The following is a 21,584-nucleotide window of genomic DNA, read 5'->3' as shown; positions in this document are numbered from 1 at the left end:
TAAGCAGGTTATGTTTATTCCCTTATACATATTATCTGATGCCTTTGTATGTATATGCTTTCGCCAGCAAATAAATGTCGATGTTCGCTAGCAAATAAATGTCGATGTTCAGAAATGTTTCACCTCTCAGCACTTTACTATACAACACTGAACAAGAACATATGTTATGAAGTTTACTTTTGTTGTTAATAAACCTTATCATTGTTAGTTACACAATTCCGATACAATACTCCGACATTTTGTATCACAGATGATAACCTTTATTTCACTGTTTGGTACTGAGCTAAACGAATTGACATGATGTGGTGTGATGGACAGTGTGAACGCACTCTGCCATGACAGCAAGTGTGAATTCGCCTTTCAGTAACGCTAAATCTTCAATTATGTGAGAAAAGGTGAGTCACTCTCAACTGAAACGGAACAACATACAATGTCAACAACAGGAACAGCAGATATGGGCTCAGGTCCATGACTGCTCGGATCTATGAAAGTGAAGACTGAAGCAGCCTGAATGATTTAAAATTCTACAAAAATGTTCATCCAAATCAGTTGTGAAGCAGTAATGAAATTAAGTGAGCACCTTATCATGGAAAGATTAGATTCAGTTCTAGCTCCATAGACCCAAAATGAGATGATTCTGTTGGGTATGGAAAAAGTCAGAAAATAAAAAACACAAAACATTTGAGTATAATACTCACTACCCTGATCCTTTGCCACGAAGTTGTCAATAAATGTGAATACATACAGTTATGTGGAACTGCTGATATTCACAGAATTAACTCATGAAATACTGTTATGCTCCTTTAATAGATTTATCACAGACAAAATACCTAATCTTGACTGTTGTGACCAAGTGTTGTCAAAAACGAAGTCTAAAAGCTGGTCTAACAATCCATGTTAAGATATTCATCTATAGACTCGAAGGATTTGCCTATCAAAAAGTCTTTCTAACTCTGTTTAAATAATGCTTTATCTGAAATCAAGTTTTTAATAGTTTCCGTCAGTTTATTGAAAATGTGTGTTCCTGAATATAGGACCCTTTTTGGACCAAGATAAGTGATTTTAGGTCTTTATGTGTAATGTTCTTATTCCTAGTATTGATACTATGTACCGGTATTGAGCTTTTGGTTGGAAATAGGGATATAGCACTTGCAACAAATTTCATTAAGGAGTCAATATACTGGGAAGCAATGGTTAGAATACCCCGCATTACTTCCTTCCTGAGACGAGAAAGCGCCTTGTCAACCAAGAATGTTAGTCTCGGTCGGGCACACCGTTTTAATCTGCCAGGAAGTTTCAATGTTGTTACAATTTCATCGTTTTCTACACAGACACCACTGGAACATATCAGTAAATGATCCTCTTTGACGCAACGACAGTTGTGAAGCAGTAATGAAATTAAGTGAGCACCTTATCATGGAAAGATTAGATTCAGTTCTAGCTCCATAGACCCAAAATGAGATGATTCTGTTGGGTATGGAAAAAGTCAGAAAATATAAAACACAAAACATTTGAGTATAATACTCACTACCCTGATCCTTTGCCACGAAGTTGTCAATAAATGTGAATACATACAGTTATGTGGAACTGCTGATATTCACAGAATTAACTCATGAAATACTGTTATGCTCCTTTAATAGATTTATCACAGACAAAATACCTAATCTTGACTGTTGTGACCAAGTGTTGTCAAAAACGAAGTCTAAAAGCTGGTCTAACAATCCATGTTAAGATATTCATCTATAGACTCGAAGGATTTGCCTATCAAAAAGTCTTTCTAACTCTGTTTAAATAATGCTTTATCTGAAATCAAGTTTTTAATGGTTTCCGTCAGTTTATTGAAAATGTGTGTTCCTGAATATAGGACCCTTTTTGGACCAAGATAAGTGATTTTAGGTCTTTATGTGTAATGTTCTTATTCCTAGTATTGATACTATGTACCGGTATTGAGCTTTTGGTTGGAAATAGGGATATAGTACTTGCAACAAATTTCATTAAGGAGTCAATATACTGGGAAGCAATGGTTAGAATACCCCGCATTACTTCCTTCCTGAGACGAGAAAGCGCCTTGTCAACCAAGGATGTTAGTCTCGGTCGGGCACACCGTTTTAATCTGCCAGGAAGTTTCAATGTTGTTACAATTTCATCGTTTTCTACACAGACACCACTGGAACATATCAGTAAATGATCCTCTTTGACGCAACAACTTTGTTGTCTGCTAATATTGTCAAAATAGACGCATTACGTAATGGGAAAGAGGGGCGCGGGTGATTTGCGTGCTTAACAGTGCAAAACTGAATTCTGCAGAGTGGATGTACGTCATTGTGTCATTACACCGGTAGTAAATATTTGCGTTATATATATATAGGAAACAACGCAGAACAGTTGAAAGAATAATTTATGTCAACAAAATATTTAAAAAAAGCAGACCAGAATGCCGTTAAAAACAGCTGTAGCTCTCAGCCGACTTTCAAGAGTTTATTGCTTTCACCAAAGAATAAGAAATGTAGCATACTATTCAACAGCTCCTAATATTGATATTCAAGATGCCCCAGAAACGCGAGAAACTCAGTGTTGGCAAATACACTCCTATGGCGGTGTGGAAGAATTAAAACTTTCAAACCTTACCAGACCTCCAAAAGTACAGAAGCCAGATGAAATTATCGTGAAGGTGCACGCCGCATCGGTCAATCCGATTGATGTTGCAATGCTGGGTGAGTGACCCCCGTGTTATTCTTTTGTATTCGCCTTTTGGTTGTTATTGGCTCAGAAATAAATCTCAGGGTGACTCACAGTTTTGACTTACATAACTGTGTACGATTTGATGGGTGCTCAGTTATTGTTAGATTTCAAGCAGTGTGTATTCATTTTACATGTCTTACCGTAATTTCCAGGGGAAATTGTCATTTAATTGCAGTTCTTTTGCAATTTAAATGTTTTAAAATAACTGATGCTATAGGAGATGAAGAAAACGAAATATATTGAAATGCAATGCAGGAATCACATATCTTACAAAATTGTATTTTTTTACCAGACATAAAAAACTAATTAAATAGTTCGAAACAAAGATTTCACATGGAACTTTTCAACTGCTTTGCAATCACGATTTTCCACAGCTCTGAAAGAAAACTGCTGAGACATGTGATGTATTAGCCAGTTATTGTGCATTATATATATTGTACGTGCACACTTTTAGCAAAATATGACTTTTATTATCGCAGAAATTTTAGAAGTTTTAATGCAATGACATTGAACTGTCAGAGAAAAAAGCTTTTGTAATATTATTTCACATGATAGAATAATTCAGTGAGCAAAATTAATAAGAATCTCCAGGAAAAAACATATAGAGGCAGTTTGCCTTCTCATTCAGTGTCATATGCTGCTTTGTATGTTGTCGGCTATTGGAAAAGTGTCTCACAAAACTCACTGTATCCTTTAGGGACATGTTTTCAAAGTTTTTTCAGATCCTCCACTATTTTTATTATTAGTGGAGTATTACAAGTGATATATGCTTTTCCATAAGTAATTTTATTTTCCTTAGGAATACCTCTACATGTTGTCCATGTTCTGTAATGCCTGGGCCACCATTTCTTGATAGCTAGAATATCATATAAACTTACCAAATTGATGGAGAAACTCTTTCTGTGCATTTCTCAACCAACTAACTCTTCTCAGCATTGTGACATTATGAGCAGCAAATCTGCTGTGCAACTGAACGGATAACGGAAGCATCCGATTCCACCCCTCTGCTTTGACCATTGACATTACCAATATGGCGGAAACGACCATTCACGACTCCTCCTATACCACTCCCATGGCGTCACCACGCAAACATGACAACAAACACGAAAATAAATCGAAAAACCACCAAACAGATATTCCTCCAAAAAAAATATAATGAAACTGACAGGACAAGTGGGGGAAATTGGAGATTTTTGTCTGGGGACAAACTAAATATAAACACACGCCACTACACGAAACGACAAAAAACACTAAAATAACAAGACCCCACAACCTTCCCAAATTCCACTACACACAAAATCCACTGGAATCGATCACTTCTATTGACCTATATAGGTCAACAGCAACTACTGATACCACACTATAAATCTCAAAACTTTCACCACCACCACACTTAATCCTACCAAAAAAAAAAAAACCTTGAAAATTGAAATTGGAATCGAGCACTTCCCTTGACGTATATAGGTCAACAACAACTATCGATACCAAGCCAGCCATAGCCACAACCACACCTTACAACCAAACACTTCCATAAAGTCATATAAGTCAACAGCAAAACAAAATGCCAAATCACCAATACAAACAACCAAACAACTCACAAACACCCTACCAACCATTAAAAATAAAATACTAACCCCCCCCCCCCTTAAAGCCGCAGCCACCACCCCCCAGCCCAACACCAAACTAACCCACAACCTTAGGCTTATACATCCTACTTACCACCCTTACAAAAAACCCTAAAGATACAATAACCTTCAGGGACGCTCTTCCACCAACAGTACTCATCTAGATGAGACTGAAGGTTAGAAGAGCGCCTCTTCCCCCTCCCAATCACTGACTTAACTGCCACCCAAAACCCTTCTATAGTATTTGTACAAGCTCCTGTCTCTTAATTCTTAAATTCAATGTTGTGGCTCACTACTAAATGATTGTACACCTGCTGACACAACTCCCTATAAGAAGAAAATGCATCTGAAACCATAGTGGTACCCTCTTCAGTAAAATCCTCTATCAATCCCACTAATTGCCTTTTTGTCTGGCCCTCCAAAACCCTAAATACACATTCTGAAAACTCACCCCTCGATACCACAGCCCCTCACACCCATAAACTAACCAAAGACTTACCCTTCCCATACTATCTCTTCCCAAACTGCGACTCATCAATTTCCACAACACCAGGCCCACCCAACCTATCCCTGTACTTAACATACAGGGTAATCCATTGATCGTGACCGGGCCAAATATCTCGCGAAATAAGTGTCAAACAAAAAACTACAAAGAATGAAACTTGTCTACCTTGAAGGGGGGAACCAGATGGCACTATGGTTGGCCCACTAGATGGCGCTGCCTTAGGTAAAACGGGTATCAACTGTGTTTTTTTAAAATAGGAACCCCCCATTTTTTATTACATATTCGTGTAGTACGTAAAGAAATATGTATGTTTTAGTTGGACCACTTTTTTCGCTTTGTGATACATGGCACTGTAATAGTCACAAACGTATGGCTCACAATTTTAGACAAACAGTTGATAACAGGTAGGTTTTGTAAATTAAAATACAGAATGTAGGTATGTTTGAACAATTTATTTCGGTTGTTCCAATGTAATACATGAACCTTTGTGAAGTTATAATTTTTGAGAAAGCTTGCTGTTACAGCGTGATTACCTGTAAATACCACATTAATGCAATAAATGCTCAAAATGATGTCCGTCAACCTCAAAGCATTTGGCAACACATGTAACGACATTCCACTCAACAGCGAGTAGTTCTCCTTCCGTAATGTTTGCATGTGGATTGACAATGCGCTGACGCATGTTGTCAGGCGTTGTCAGTGGATCACAACAGCAAATATCCTTCAACTTTCCCCACAGAAAGAAATCCGGGGTCGACAGATCTGGTGAATGTGCGGGCCATGTTATGGAGCTTCGACGACCAATCCACCTGTCATGAAATTTGCTATTCAATACTGCTTCAACCGCACATGAGCTATGTGCCGAACATCCATCACGTTGGAAGTACATCGCCATTCTGTAATGCAGTGAAACATCTTGTAGTAACATCGGTAGAACATTACGTAGGAAATCAGCATACATTGCACCATTTAGATTGCCATCGATAAAATGCGGGCCAATTATCGTTCCTCCCATAATCCCGCATCATACATTAACTCACCAAGGTCACTGATGTTCCACTTGTCACAGCCATCGTGGATTTTCCGTTGCCCAATAGTGCATATTATGCTGGTTTGCATTACCGCTGTTGGTGAATGACACTTTGTCGCTAAATAGAGCGCGTGCAAAAAATCTATCATCCCATAATTTCTATTGTGTCCAGTGGCAGAACTGTACACGATGTTCAAAGTCGTTGCCATGCAATTCTGGGTGCCTAGAAATATGGTATGGGTGCAATCAATGTCGATGTAGCATTCTCAACACCGACGTTTTTGAGATTCCCGATTCTCACACAATTTCTCTGCTACTGGTGTGCAGATTAGCTGAGATAGCAGCTAGATTACCTACTTTGGCATCATCATTTGTTGCAGGTCATGGTTGATGTTTCACATGTGGCTGAACACTTCCCGTTTCCTTAAATAATGTAACTATCCGGTGAACGGTCCGGACACTTGGATGATGTCGTCCAGGATACCGAGCAGCATACATAGCACATGCCCATTGGGCATTTTGATCATGATAGCCGTACATCAACACGATATCGACCTTTTCCGCAATTGGTAAACGGTCCATATTAACACGGGTAATGTATCACAAAGCAGATACCGTCCGCACTGGTGAAATGTTATATGATACCATGTACTTATACATTTGTGACTATTACAGCTCCATCTATCACAAAGCAAAAAAAGTGGTCCAACTAAAACATTCATATTTCTTTACGTACTACACGAATATGTAATAAAAAAATCTAGCAGGCCAACCATAGCACCATCTGGTTTTCCCCTTCAAGCTAGACAACTTTCGTTCTTTGTAGTTTTTTTGTTCGATGCTTAGTTCATGAGATATTTGGCCCGATCACTATCAATGGGCCACCCTGTATATGCAGAACATACCTCATGACAATAAGAATACCAATCAAGCACCGTTCTCTCGCACAGACACCCCTCATGTGCACAGAAACTGTGAGAGGATTTATAACAAAAATGATACGTCATTAACACAATTTCTCGCATGCCCGACCTAGACTTATCAAACCAGGAACCTCACCTAATGGAGCACCATAAGTTATCCTTATGACAACTCCACATATAGCTGTCAGATGCTGGAACTTTAGTAAGCCTCATTTCTTCACGACACACTGAACACTCCACGGTTTCAGCTAACAGGCCGAATAGCTGATTAGAGACAAGCACTGTCCCCCATCATCGCTGACAACCGAATACTGTTGGCCTTGTCAGTCATATCCATACCTACCAAAGACATAAACAAAGCAATTTACCAAAATTCACACACAAAAAAAAACTACAATAACATCAACATAACAAAACCAAAATTTTTAACTCACTGAAAAACATTCTGCTGAAAGCACAGTCACCGCCAATAACACACACATGCAGTGCTACCACACTAATGAACCCCATATGCCACATAACACGCTACCCCTAAACACACCACCAGAAAGAACCACCGACCGCAACAATACGCCACCTATAAACATGCCACACATACAAACTAAACCAAAAAATCACCTAACACACAAGCACACCACCAGAGACCACCACTGATCACATCAAAACGACACCTACAAACACGCCACTCTCACAAGCTAAACTCCGCACTGTCGTGACATCTCACATCACAACAACCTTATGTCACAGGTCAATGCTGACGGTTGGAATCGTACGCTTCCGTTGACTTCCAACTGAACTATAGGCTGCAGAAAGGATATATTTGCTTTGCAGAAATGAACTACTATACTCAGTATGTCCATTCTGCATCTTTAATGACAATCAACAGCCAGATAAGTCACATTCCAGTGGGTATATGTGACATTTGTGCACAGTGGATAGTGTTGCACTCCAACTAATGGTTGAATTTTCTAATTTTGTTAAGTATGCCCTTTTTGCACCTTGTAGTTCAAGTAGTTTTGACAATAATGATTTTGTGTGTGGGAGCGCACGTGTCCACACATGCTCTCTTTGCAGTAAAGATCTACTCAGGCTTACCATACGTCTAGGATTAGCTTGCACAGTCCTGGTATTTTAGTTCTGTACAGGGTTACAAAAGTGTCTGGGGTTTAAAAATTTTACAACTGGTGAGGATATTTTTTTAAAATTTTGGAACTGTTGTGGAATTGATTTGAATTCAGTTAGAACGTATGATATGGTGATATCCATATATAAGGACTGAGTTCTTTGGATACTGTTTTGTGATATATGCTTATTGTATGTGCTCTGAAAAAAAATTAGATAATAAATCAAAGAAGTCCAGTATATTTAATAGTATTTATTTAGTGGTATTAAGTAGTATACCCAAAATGCTTACCTTGATACTGAGCAAGTTTGCTGCATTTTTTTTACGTCTTCAGGGGCGGCCTAACTGAAACCATCACAGACACATCTGTGAAGTCAGAGCCTTCATCCACAGCCCAGTCTACCAACACTGTTTTACCAGTTCTAAAATTAAACTAAACTCCTTCCATACAGACCTTGAAGGCCCAATGGTACTGATCAACCACTGTGTCATCCTCAGCTCCCAGGTGTTGCTGGATGCAGATGTGGAGAGGCATGTGGTCAGCACACCACTCTCCTGACTTATCAGTTTTCTTGACTGGAGCTGCTAATTTACAATCAAGTAGCTCCCAAATTGACCTCACAGGGGCTGAGAGTGCAGTCCACTTGCCAACAACACTCGACAGACTGGATGGTCACCCATCCAGATATTAGCTAAGCCTGATAGTGCGTAACTTTGGTGATCTGATGGAAAGCAGTGTTACAACTGTGGCAAGACCATTGGCTTCACCAATTTGTAGTGAGTCCACTAGAAATTTTAACATCAAGTATCCTACTTTTTGGCCTACAAGAAAATTACTATGCCTTACCCAGGTTTGAAGCTATTTTTAGGTTGCATGGCCTCATGTCCAACTCAGACCAGTTTACCATGGTTGTATCACAATTAGATCTTAATGTGATTGAACAGTTCAGTGATATTTTGCACCAACAGTCTTACTGTGTATTTAAAGAGACAGTGCTCCAATGCTTTGTTTTCACACCAGAAATTTTCCTACAGAAAGTTGTTGATGGTGACAGCAGGTGATTCCCCACCTCAGATTCTTCTCTCAATTTGTGCACTCACAGGTAATGAACTGCTGGCTGACACTTAGTTAAAGATTTTTTGCATGCACAGGCTCTCACAAAATGGCAGGGCGGTTCTTTCAGCCTTCACTGCAATCTGGCTATTGACAAACTGGCGATTAATGCTGACACAATTGCTATTGCATGAGCTGACAGTAACAGTTGTGCCACCATTAAAGACGCTATAGATGGCAGCCCTGAACTGCACATGAATGCTACAGGCCATGCAGATGTGTGCCAGTTGCAGAAGACATCAACAGAGCCATCTGTATGAGCTTGCATGCCTAAATGCCAAGTTAAACAGACAGAATTCTGAGTCTACTGCTCATGCAAGAAATAAGTTTCAACTCTCTCACATGTGGTGTCGGTACCATAACCATTTTGGGGTTTCAGCAAGACAGTTTACCAAGCTCACTCTTATCCAAACGTGACCGAGTGCCAATATGCACACGTGCTCATTAGTCTTAGTCACAGCACGTACAATACTACTCAACTGCCACAGTTACTATTGTTGCTGGTTCTGCAAGACTGATCATTAAAAACTAGTTATCACAAGCTGTGTTCTTGACTGATATGAAATCAGAGATTAGTGTTACTCCTCCAACTGAAAGTGGTTTGAAACATGTTAGTAAAATGGCTATTTTAACAGCAGCTAATAATTCACCTGTCAAAACCTTTGGAACACTTGAGGCTCAAATTGTGAAATGTTCGGAAATGTGGCATGAAGAAAAATGATTCGACAACAGACCAGGTGCAAATGCCTTTGGAATAGGTGCACCAAAAATTATTACAGTCAGATGGAGCAGTTGCCATGCAGATCAAAGACCTGCCATCCCCCCTCCCTCTCCTAAAGTTCGTCAGGTGGCAGGCAATGATCTCGGCCAGCTGTTGCTGAAGTATTTTCCAGTGCCGGCTGACTCAACATTTGCAATGGAGAGGCGTTGCCATTCTACTCTCCATCACATCAAAACTACATCAGAACTGCTGGTGGTTAGTAGACTTTGTCACCTGCCTCCAGAAAAGTTGCATGCTGCTCGACAAGAGGTCGACAGGATGATTAGTGGTGGTTCTGTTTCTTGCTTCACGAGTGCTTGGTCTTCTTCCCTACAGATGGTCAGAAAAAAAGATTGAATATGGTGAATCTGTGTGGGGATTATAGAGCTTTGAACTCTTGTATAGTCCCTGATAGGTGGCCGGTCTCTAATGTATCTGACTTTAGCAGTAACTTGTCTGGTGCACAATTTTTTACTGTTCTGGATTGTGCTAAGGCTTTAGCACAGATTCTTATGCCCCCCCTCCCAAAGATATTATGAAGACTGCTATTACTGCACCCTTCAGGTTATTCAAAAATACAAATTTTTGAAATTGTGTAATGACAGTAACAATGGACATGTTTATCGCATAGTATGCACAGGAGAATTTTCTGTCGCACATAAAAGAAAGGATGCTGTTATAGGTCATATGAAAACAGCTTAACATAGGAATGCCTTTAATGTCACTGCTACACTAAACAGAAGAGATTTTTAAAGCCAAAGATGGAATAACAGTGATCTGGAAGGTGCTGCTTAAGACTCTACATTTCCGGCATTATGGAAGCGACCGTAGGTTTGACCCATGACGTCAAGATGGCAACCACCCCTACTTCCAGCATGTACAATATGGCAACCATAACGTCACTACATACACATGTGATTAGCAATGAAAATGAAAGAGAATATTTCTCTCCAGCAATAAAATGAAACTATGGGACAACCATGGGAAGTATGGGTTTTAGGACAGGGCAAGCTAAATATATGACAATATGAAAAACAGCACAATCCCAAAACAAATTTTATTGACAAAATTCAACGTACAATTCCCAATATATGATATAATACTACAATCGCAGAAACCACTGGAATCATACATTTCACTTGACCCGTATAGCTTACGTGAAGCCCTCCTCAAAACGCAGTATCAGAAAATTCCATTAATCTATATAGCTCCAACAAAGCCAATGATACCACAACCCCACACACAATTTGAAAACCCAAAACCCCGACATTTGCTTAACCAATTAAAATACAAACAAAAGACTATACACAAAAACAAACGAAACACAAATAATGCATTAAAAATATTTCTACCAACCAAAAACCCGATGAATACAATTTGGTTGCCCCCCCCCCCCCCTCCCCCAAAGATGTAAAGGCGAAAGAGGATAAAAATAACACGTAAGTAAAACCATCTCACTGGCTGCCAACCTAGAGCTCTTGAAGCATGTCCCACATCAGATAGATCACTAAATATGGCTTAAGTCTAGACCAGTGCCAGCGGCTGTAACGGCCGAGCTTATCTATTGCTTATAGGTTGGCAACACGTCAGTTTTGCGTAGTCAGTGCAGTGATACTTTTAAATGACTAATGGGACGTGAGAACATATGCAGTGTATTTGTAGTGTCAAAAATGAAACTTTTTTTTGCACTAGTGAGCTTAGAGAGAGGTACTCTGTGTCAGAAAGTGGTATGAAGTGGAGTGCTTTAACAGATTTAGTATCCACCTACCTCCTCCCATGATTTAATGAAAAACGCTGATCCATCTACCTCCTTCCATGATTTAATTACAAAACATTGATCAACTTATTCAGTATGCTCATGCAGTTTGATTGCGTATCAACATAGAGCAGAGAAATATTTACTGCTTTTTCAGTTACATCATGGGTTGTGATGCTGTCCTTGCATTACATTTATAATCTTGTTTACAGCAATATTTCAGTTTCTCTTCCAAATGTATTCAGAAGAAATTGTACAGGGCTATTACAAATGATTGAAGCGATTTCATAAATTCACTGTAGCTCCATTCATTGACATATGGTCACGACACATTACAGATACGTAGAAAAACTCATAAAGTTTGTTCGACTGAAGCCGCACTTCAGGTTTCTGCCGCCAGAGCGCTCGAGAGCGCAGTGAGACAAAATGGCGACAGGAGCCGAGAAAGCGTATGTCGTGCTTGAAATGCACTCACATCAGTCAGTCATAACAGTGCAATGACACTTCAGGATGAAGTTCAACAAAGATCCACCAACTGCTAACTCCATTCGGCGATGGTATGCGCAGTTTAAAGCTTCTGGATGCCTCTGTAAGGGGAAATCAACGGGTTGGCCTGCAGTGAGTGAAGAAACGGTTGAACGCGTGCGGGCAAGTTTCACGCGTAGCCTGCGGAAGTCGACGAATAAAGCAAGCAGGGAGCTAAACGTACCACAGCCGACAGTTTGGAAAATCTTACGGAAAAGGCTAAAGCAGAAGCCTTACCGTTTACAATTGCTACAAGCCCTGACACCCGATGGCAAAGTCAAACGCTTTGAATTTTCGGCGCGGTTGCAACAGCTCATGGAAGAGGATGCGTTCAGTGCGAAACTTGTTTTCAGTGATGATGTAACATTTTTTCTTAATGGTGAAGTGAACAGACACAATGTGCGAATCTGGGCGGTAGAGAATCCTCACGCATTCGTGCAGCAAATTTGCAATTCACCAAAAGTTAACGTGTTTTGTGCAGTCTCACGGTTTAAAGTTTACGGCCCCTTTTTCTTCTGCGAAAAAAACGTTACAGGACACGTGTATCTGGACATGCTGGAAAATTGGCTCATGCCACAACTGGAGACCGACTGCACCAACTTCATCTTTCAACAGGATGGTGCTCCACCGCACTTCCATCATGATGTTTGGCATTTCTTAAACAGGAGATTGGAAAACCGATGGATTGGTCGTGGTGGAGATCATGATCAGCAATTCATGTCATGGCCTCCACACTCTCCTGACTTAACCCCATGCGATTTCTTTCTGTGGGGTTATGTGAAAGATTCAGTGTTTAAACCTCCTCTACCAAGAAACGTGCCAGAACTGCGAGCTCGCATCAACGATGCTTTCGAACTCATTGATGGGGACATGCTGCACCGAGTGTGGGAGGAACTTGATTATCGGCTTGATGTCTGCCGAATCACTAAAGGGGCACATATCGAACATTTGTGAATGCCTAAAAAAACTTTTTGAGTTTTTGTATATGTGTGCAAAGCATTGTGAAAATATCTCAAATAATAAAGTTATTGTAGAGCTGTGAAATCGCTTCAATCATTTGTAATAACCCTGTATGTTTGCTGTTGTCTCATTGGCTGCATAATACACACAGCTGACACAGTTTCTTTTGTTCCCATCATACCTCATGGCATGTGCTGACAACATTCCTGTGTGAAATACATAAGTACGCCACTGGCCCTATTCTAGACTTTTACCTCAAGTATTGTCATGGTGACACCACCACATATGTAGGCCTCTGGTGCAAGAAGCCTGGAGTCTGGTCAACTTTATTCTCTCATTACAGATACAGCCAAACCTTTGCAAAAACCTTATCATCACCATATCATCACCCAGTGCAACCCGGAGTGAATATCTACTAATTTTTCCATTATATCCATCTCTTAACAAAAACAAGAAAAATACTATTACATTTAAGTTCCTAAAAACACACACACAACACTAATAATATGTAACACATTCATGAAGGCATAAACCCCAAAAACAGTAAATCAACGTAACTCACTAACAGTCAGCACTCTCTTCCAACAACTACTCCACAGAATGATTACACGAAGTCAAATTACTGAATACCACACATAACACAACATCTTCAAACACGAAGATCAGTTACAGGAGCACGACATCAAATACTACAAAACACCATCTACAAACACAACTTTGATTTCATAAGGAACCGTTTTGCACAGTGGCTGTATGCTGTTATAAGGAAGATTAGGAACACAGCAGTCTATCACAAACCTGTTGGTTTGTTATGATTCTTGACTATCCAGATTTCAATTTTAAATGGCCATTTTAGTGCTAAAATACAAGGAAATTACGGAATCAGAATTGATTTGCACAAAAATTTACTTGAAACATTAAGAAGAATACCACATTATTAAATAGCAGGTAATCCATTTGAGTGAGTTACAATCCAGCAAACTCACAGCAGTACATGTCATACGTCTTAACCGGTCTATAGGCAGATGGAAACTGAGGTAGTTGTTTACAATAAGTATAGCAACCTCAGTTTGATCATGTAATGCAGTTAATGCCCCATATAATAAGAAATAACTAACCCAATTTTGTTTCAATTTGGTAATTTAAAACTCTGCTTTAATAAGTAAAACCAGCGATGTTTATCTGCCTATCACTTTTAAATACATCAAAAAATGCCAGCTTACAATGTTTTTGTTCATATATTAGTGGTGAAGTTATCTACCATACCTTACACAAACATCATAAATAGGTTCCTACAATTGTCCTATACAGAATTATTATATCACTTTAGAAATCAAAGTTTTTGCAGATTGTCTTGATAAAATAAAGGTACATACCCATTTGAAATTTTTCAAAAGCTAAAACCTAGTGTAGTCATTCATATTGTAGTGATTAAGTGATCCACTCCATAATCACAATAAAATACCATTCAGATAGTTTTTATAAAGATTTGTTAACATAATATTAAAATACTGAAGATCAACATGATAAGCCTAATTTAACCAGGCACATTTAATAAAAGATACAAATGTCCTCTACTGATGTAAATTTCATACGTAATGTATAGTGTACCTCCAATTGCAGTACACTGCTTGCAAAGAACGATTTAACAAATTGCCCCTAAGGCTAATAGTTTAACAGTATTTTAATTGTTTGATTGTGAAATTTTCAGCACTGGATATTATTGTTATTGTGGTCTTCAGTTCAAAGACTGGTTTGATGCAGCTCTCCATGCCACTCTATCCTGTGCAAGCCTCTTCATGTCTGAATAACTACTGCAATCTACATCTTCTTGAATCTGCTTACTTTATTCATCTCTTGGTCTCCCTCTAAAATTTTTATCTCCGACACTTCCCTCCAATACTAAATTGGTGATCCCTTGATGTCTCAGAACATGTCCTATCAACTGATCCCTTCTTTTGGTCAAGTTGTGCCACAAATTTGTTGTCTCCCCAGTCCTATTCAGTACTTCCTCATTAGTTATGTGATGACCCATCTAATCTTTAGCATTCTTCTGTAGCACCGCATTTTGAAAGCCTCTATTCTCTTTTTATGAAAACTGTTTATTTTCCATGTTTTGCTTCCATACGTGGTTACACTGCAGACAGATACCTTCAGAAAAGACTTCCTAATACTTAAATCTATGTTCGATGTTAACAAATCAGAAATGCTTTTACTGCCATTGCCAGTCTACATTTTATATCCTCTCTACTTCAGCCATCATCAGTTATTTTGCTGCCCAAATAGCAAAATAACAAAACTCATCTACTACTTTGTCTCGTTTCCTAATCTGATTCCCTTAGCATCACCTGATTTAATTTGACTATATTCCATTATTATTGTCTTTCTGCTGTTGATGTTCATCGTATATCCTATTTCAAAAACTGTCCCTTCCATTCAGCTGCTCTTCAAAGTTCTTTGCTGTCTCTGGCAGATTTACAATGTCATCGGCAAAACCTCAAAGTTTTTATTTCTTCTCCCTGGAGTTTAATAACGATTTAAGATTTTTCTTTGATTTCCTTTACCACTAGTTCAATGTACAGATTGAGTAACATCACGGATAGGCTACAACCCTGGCTTACTCCTTTCTCAATCACTTCCTCCCTTTCCTGGCCCTCTGCTCTTATTACTTCCATCTGGTTTGTATACAAGTTGAAAATAGCATTTCGTTCCCTGCATTTACCCCTGCTACCTTCAAAATTACAAACAGTATATGCTACTGAACATTGTCAAAACTTTTTTCAAGTCTACAAATGCTATAAATTGACACTTACCTTAACCTGTCTTCTACAATGAGCCATAGGGTCAGTATCGCCTTCCATGTTCCTTCATTTCTCCAGAGTCCAAAGATCTTGTCTGAGGTCTTCTTCTGTCAGTTTTTACATTCTTCTGTAATAAATTCGTATTAGTATCTTGTATCTATGACTTATTAAACTGATAATTTGGTAATTTTCAGACCTGTCATCAATTGCTTTCTTTGGAATTGGAATTACAACATTCTTCTTGAAGTCTGAGAGTATTTCACCTGTCTCATACATCTTGCACATGAGATGGAAGAGTTTTGTCATGGTTACCTCTCCCAAGGTTATTGGTAGTTCTTACGGAATGTTGTCTTCTCCGAGGGTCTTGTTTTGACTTAGATCTTCCAGAGCTTTGTCAAATTATTCTCGCAGTATCATATCTCCCATCTTGTCTTCATCTATATCCACTTCCCTCTCCTATAATATTGCTTTCAGGTTCATCTCCATTGTACAGACCATCTGTAAACTCCTTCCATCTTTCAGCTTTCCCTTCTTTGCTTAGAACTTGTTTACCGTATGAGTTGATACTCATACGGCTGCTTCTCTTTTCCCTAAAGGCCTCTTTAATTTTCCTGTAGGCAGTATCTATCTTTCCCATAGTGAAATATGCTTCTAAATTATCACGTTTGTCCTCTAGCCATTCCTGCTTAGCTATTTTGCACTTCCTGTCCATCTCATTTTTCAGATGATTGTATTCCCTTTTGCGTGCTTCATTTGCTGCATTTTTAAATTTTCTCTTTTCATCAGTTAAATTCAGTATCCCATGTGTAATCCAAGGATTCCTACCAATTTTTGTCTTTCTACCTACTTGATCCTCTGCTGCCTTCACTATTTTCTCTCTTAAGGCTACCCATTTGTCTTCTACTGTATTCCTTTCCCCTGTTGTAGTCAACCATTGCCTGATGCTCCCTTTGAAGCTCTCAACAACCCCTGGTTCTCACAACTTATCCAGGTCCCATCTCCTTATCTTCCTACCTTTTCCCAGTTTCTTCAGTTTTAATCTATAGTTCATAACCAATAACGTGTGGTCAGAGTCCGCATCTGCCCCTGGAAATGTCTTACAATTTAAAATCTACTTCCAAAATCTCCGTCTAACTGTTATATAATTGATATAAAACCTTCTGGTGTCTCCAGGTCTAGGTCTTTAACACAGAAACAACCTTTTTTCATGATTCTTAAACCAAGTGTTAGCAATCATTAAATTATGCTCTATGCAAAACTCTACCAGGAAGTACCAGGAAGCTTCCTCTTCCATTCCTTTCCCACAGTCCATATTCACCTACTATTTTACCTTCTCTTTCTTTTCCTACTATCAAATTTCAGTTCCTCATCACAATTAAATTTTCTTCTCCTTTAACTATCTGAATGATTTCTTCTACCTCATCATACATTTCTTCAGTATCTTCTTCACTTGCGGGACTAGTTGGCATGTAAACTTGTATTACGGTGGTACTCGTTGGCTTTGTGTCTATCTTGGCTATGGTAACGTGTTCACTATGCTGTTCATAATTGCTTCCTCATATTCCCATTTTCTGATTCATTATTAAACCCACTTCTGCATTACCCCTATTTGACTTTGTATTTATAACCCTGTATTCACCTGACCTGAAGTCCTGTTCCTACTGCCACTAAACTTTACTAATTCCCACAATATCTAACTTCAACCTATCCATTTCACTTTTAAAATTTTCTGATGTACCTGCCTGATTAAGGGATCTAGCATTCCATGCTCTGATCCATAGAATACCAGTTTTGTTTCTCCTGATGATGACACCCTCCTGCCCAGAGATCTGAATGGGTGACCATTTTACCTTTGGAATATTTGATCCAAAAGGACATCATCATTTAAACATACAGTAGAGCTGCACATCCTTGGGAAATATGGCTGCAGTTTACTGTTGCTTTCAAGCAAGGGCATTTTAGTTGATGGTACATGGCCAGATCAGTCAATTGTCCAGACTTTTGCATCTGAAACCACTGAAAAGGCTGCTGCCCCACTTAAGAAACCACACATTTGTGTGGCCTCTTATGAGGTACTCTTCTGTTGTGGTTGTACCTACAGTACATCTGTCGGTATCGTTAGCTGAGATGTGCAAGACACCCCACCGATGGTTCATGGGGAGGGGGGGGGGGGGGCAGCATTGCATAGTAGTAACAAAATGGACGACAGAACAATTCAAATGCTAGTAATACGTTACACTGAGAAGACACAAGTCAGGGGATACCTATTAATATCACCTCAGACCTACTTTTACTCAATTCAACTTGACATGGGCTCAGCTAGTCATTGGAAGTCCCCTGCAGAAATATTGAGTCATGCTGCCTCTATATCTTTTCATAATGCGAAAGTTTTGGTAGTGCAGATTTTGTGTGTGAACTGACCTCCAAATTACGTCCCATAAGTGTTCACTGGGATTAATGTTGGATAATCTGGGTGGGCAAATAATTCACTTGAATTGGCCAGAAAAATGACTCTGGCCCGATGACATGGCACATTGTCACCTATAAAAATTCCATCGTTCTTTGGGAACATGAAGTCCACATATAGATGCAAATGGACTCTAAGTAGCCGAACATTACCATTCCTTGACAATGATTGGTTCAGTTGGACCAGAGGACCCAGTCCATTCCATGTAAACACAGCCCCTTCCATTATTGAGCCACCACCAGCTTGCACAGTGCCTTGTTGACAACTTTGGTCTGTGGCTTTGTGCGGTCTGTGCCACACTCGAAACCTACCACCAGCTCTTACCAGCTGAACATGGGACTCACCTGACTAGGTCATGGCTTTCCAGTCACCCAAGGACCAACCGATACGGTCACGAGCCCAGGAGAAGCGCTGCAGGTGATGTAATGCCATTAACAAAGGCACTCGCGTCTTTCATCTGCTGCTAGGGGCCCATTGACACCAAGTTTGACTGAATTGTCCTAATGGATGTGTTTGTCTTGCATCCAACATTGATTTCTGCAGTGTTCCTTGTCTGTTAGCGCTGACAACTATATGCAAACGTCGCTGCTCCCTTTCATTAAGTGTATTCCGTTAGCTGTTGCGTGGTAGAGTTAATGTTTGAAATTTAGTATTCTCTGCACACTCTTGACACAGTGGATCTCGGAATATTGAATTTCCTAATTATTTATGAAATGAAATTACCCATGTGTGTAGCACCAACTACCATTCTGTGTTCAAAGTCTGTTAATTCTCATCATGCAGCTATAATCACGTTGGACACCTTTTCGCATAAACTACCTGAGTTCCAGTGACATCTCTACCAATGCACTGCTGCCCTTTTGTACCTTATGTATGCGACAGTACTGCCATGTGTATGTGTCCATATTACTATCCCATGACTTTTGTCACCTCGGTGTATGTTATCATATACTACCGTGCCTAGTGTTGACATATTAAAGGCAAGCCAAAATTTCCATATTTGTTCCCTCCTGGATCATAACATCTCCTTCCCCGAAGCAAGAGACATGAAGAGCTCCCAAAGCTGGCTGCTGTTCACCAGATGACCTCAGAGGTCAGTATGTGTCCATCTCTTCCAGGAGATCCATGACTGTGCCTTACTCAGCTTTAAGCAATAATCTGATACCTGACCTCAGACAGGGGGGAGGGGGGGCCGGGGGGGAGTGTCTACTCTCAGCCAGGTGGGCAGCAGAGTGGGATCTCTGAACTGTATCCCACCTGTCCAAACCTACATGCTCACCTAAACTGATCTCAAGTCTTCTGCCTGTCTGTCTGACGTAACAGGCATCACTATCTGGACGTCCCATCCTGTACACATCTTTTCCGTGGTGCATACTTCTTTTATCAATCCCACTAGGCAAAGTAACAAGTGTTGGTGAAGAGTAGCTGTTTTCAGGAGCTCTTAGATGGACTCCTGCTTTGGGGCAGGAGACCTGAGAGGGAACTAATTTGGAAATTGTGCCCTACCCTTAATACATCAACACTGGGCATGGTAGTATTTTTATTTTCATCTGTGGATTGTTTTGTTTTCCATTTTATTGGTACTATCCAATGCTATAGTGGTTTTACTGTCAAACAAGTAAAACACTATTAAAGTATTAGCCTTAGGGGCTAGTTATAAGGCAATTTGTTCATTGCAAACAGTGCATTGCAGTTGGAGTTACACTGTACATTATGTACAAAATTTATGTCAGTATAAGACATTTGTCTTTTAATGAATGTAACTGATTAAGTTAGCCTTTTCATGTTGATCTTCAGTATTTTATTATATTGTTAACAATTCTTCATGAAAATGATTTGTACGAACTTGTATATTTCTTTTGTATTAATTATGTAGTGGGCCATTTAATCACTATGATATGAGTGAGTATGCTAGTTTTTAGTTTTGAAAAACTTCAGATTGGTATGTAACTGTATTTTATCAACTTCACTACTAATAGATGAACAAACACATTATAAATTGGCATATTTAGAAATGTTTAAAAGTGATATCCAGATAGACTTTGCTGGTTTTATTTATTAAAACAGGGTTTTAAACTTCTTTATTGGAATGAAATTGGGTTAATTATTTTGGTATTATAGAGGACATTATGTATACTACATGACACAAACTGAGGTTGCTGTACTTACTGTAAACAACCACCTCAGTATCCTTCTGCCTGTAGACCAGTAAAGACATACGGTGATGTCCTGCTGCAAGCTTGTTGGATTGTAGCTCACTCAGATGGTAAGTTGACTAGAATGGATCATTGCTATTGGATAATATAGTGTTTTACTATTTATAGCTGATGTCTGGATATGCAAGAGTAATAAAAAACTAGTTGGTTTTGTGAAAGAGTGCTGTGTTCCTATCCTTCCGTACAACTACAAACATGTCCTGAACAAAAACACCGCACCACAATGATGTCACACAACATGCTTATGTCATGGGTCAAAGCAAATGGTTGTAATCAAACATTTTGGATGGTCCACATTTTCATACCACACTGCTAGGCACAGATGGGCTTTCAGCAAGGCAGACTGGGAAACTTTCACCTCTGCTGCCACCGTTGAATCTCCCCCACACGGTAACATCAATGTGATGGTTGAGCAGGTGACTACTACAATTGTTTCTGTGGTAGAAAATGCGATCCCTCACTCTTTAGGGTGCCCCTAACATAAGGCAGTCCCGTGGCGATCGCCAGAAGTCGCTGAAGCAATTAAGGAGCGTCGGTGAGCTCTACAGCAGCATAAGCATCACCCTTCCGTTGAGCACCTCATAGCCTTTAAACGGCTTCATGCCCGCTTTTGCCAACTTATCAAACGACGCAAGCAGGAGTGTTGGGAGAGATACATCTCAACCATTGGGTGCCATATGTCACCTTCCCAAGTCTGGGCAAAGATCAAATGTCTTTTCGGGTACCAGACCCCAACAGGTGTTCCTGGTGTTACCATAAATGGCGTGTTATCTACCGACACAACCGTGATTGCCGAGCACTTTGCTCGAGCCTCTGCATCAGAGAATTACCCCCCAGCCTATTGCACTCTCAAACAACGGCTGGAAGCGAATGTCCTCTCATTCACTACACGCCACAGTGAATCCTATAACACCCCATTTACAGAGTGGGAGCTCCTCAGTGCCCTTGCACATTGCCCTGACACAGCTCCTGGGCCTGATTGGATCCATGGCCAGATGATTAAACATCTCTCATCTGACTACAAGCGACATGTCCTC

At 39.7% G+C, this 21,584-nt stretch overlaps 1 protein-coding gene across 1 annotated transcript in view; it reads left to right on the top strand.

Moving 5' to 3' along the window:
* The first annotated feature begins 2,114 nt into the window (after nt 1–2,114).
* The window catches only part of LOC126473256 (reticulon-4-interacting protein 1 homolog, mitochondrial), an 87,602-nt gene continuing 68,132 nt past the window's right edge, over nt 2,115–21,584 (top strand). Inside the window, exon 1 of the mRNA XM_050100190.1 lies at nt 2,115–2,714. Within this exon, the coding sequence (XP_049956147.1) occupies nt 2,435–2,714 (280 nt within the window). The 5' untranslated portion in view covers nt 2,115–2,434. The remainder of the gene's footprint in view (nt 2,715–21,584) is intronic.

The sequence above is a fragment of the Schistocerca serialis genome, chromosome 4 (genome assembly GCF_023864345.2).
Source record: "Schistocerca serialis cubense isolate TAMUIC-IGC-003099 chromosome 4, iqSchSeri2.2, whole genome shotgun sequence".
Classification (NCBI taxonomy): Eukaryota; Metazoa; Arthropoda; class Insecta; order Orthoptera; family Acrididae; genus Schistocerca; species Schistocerca serialis.
The sequence above is the reverse complement of the archived record's forward strand: the minus strand, read 5'-3'. Positions and strand labels throughout refer to the sequence as shown.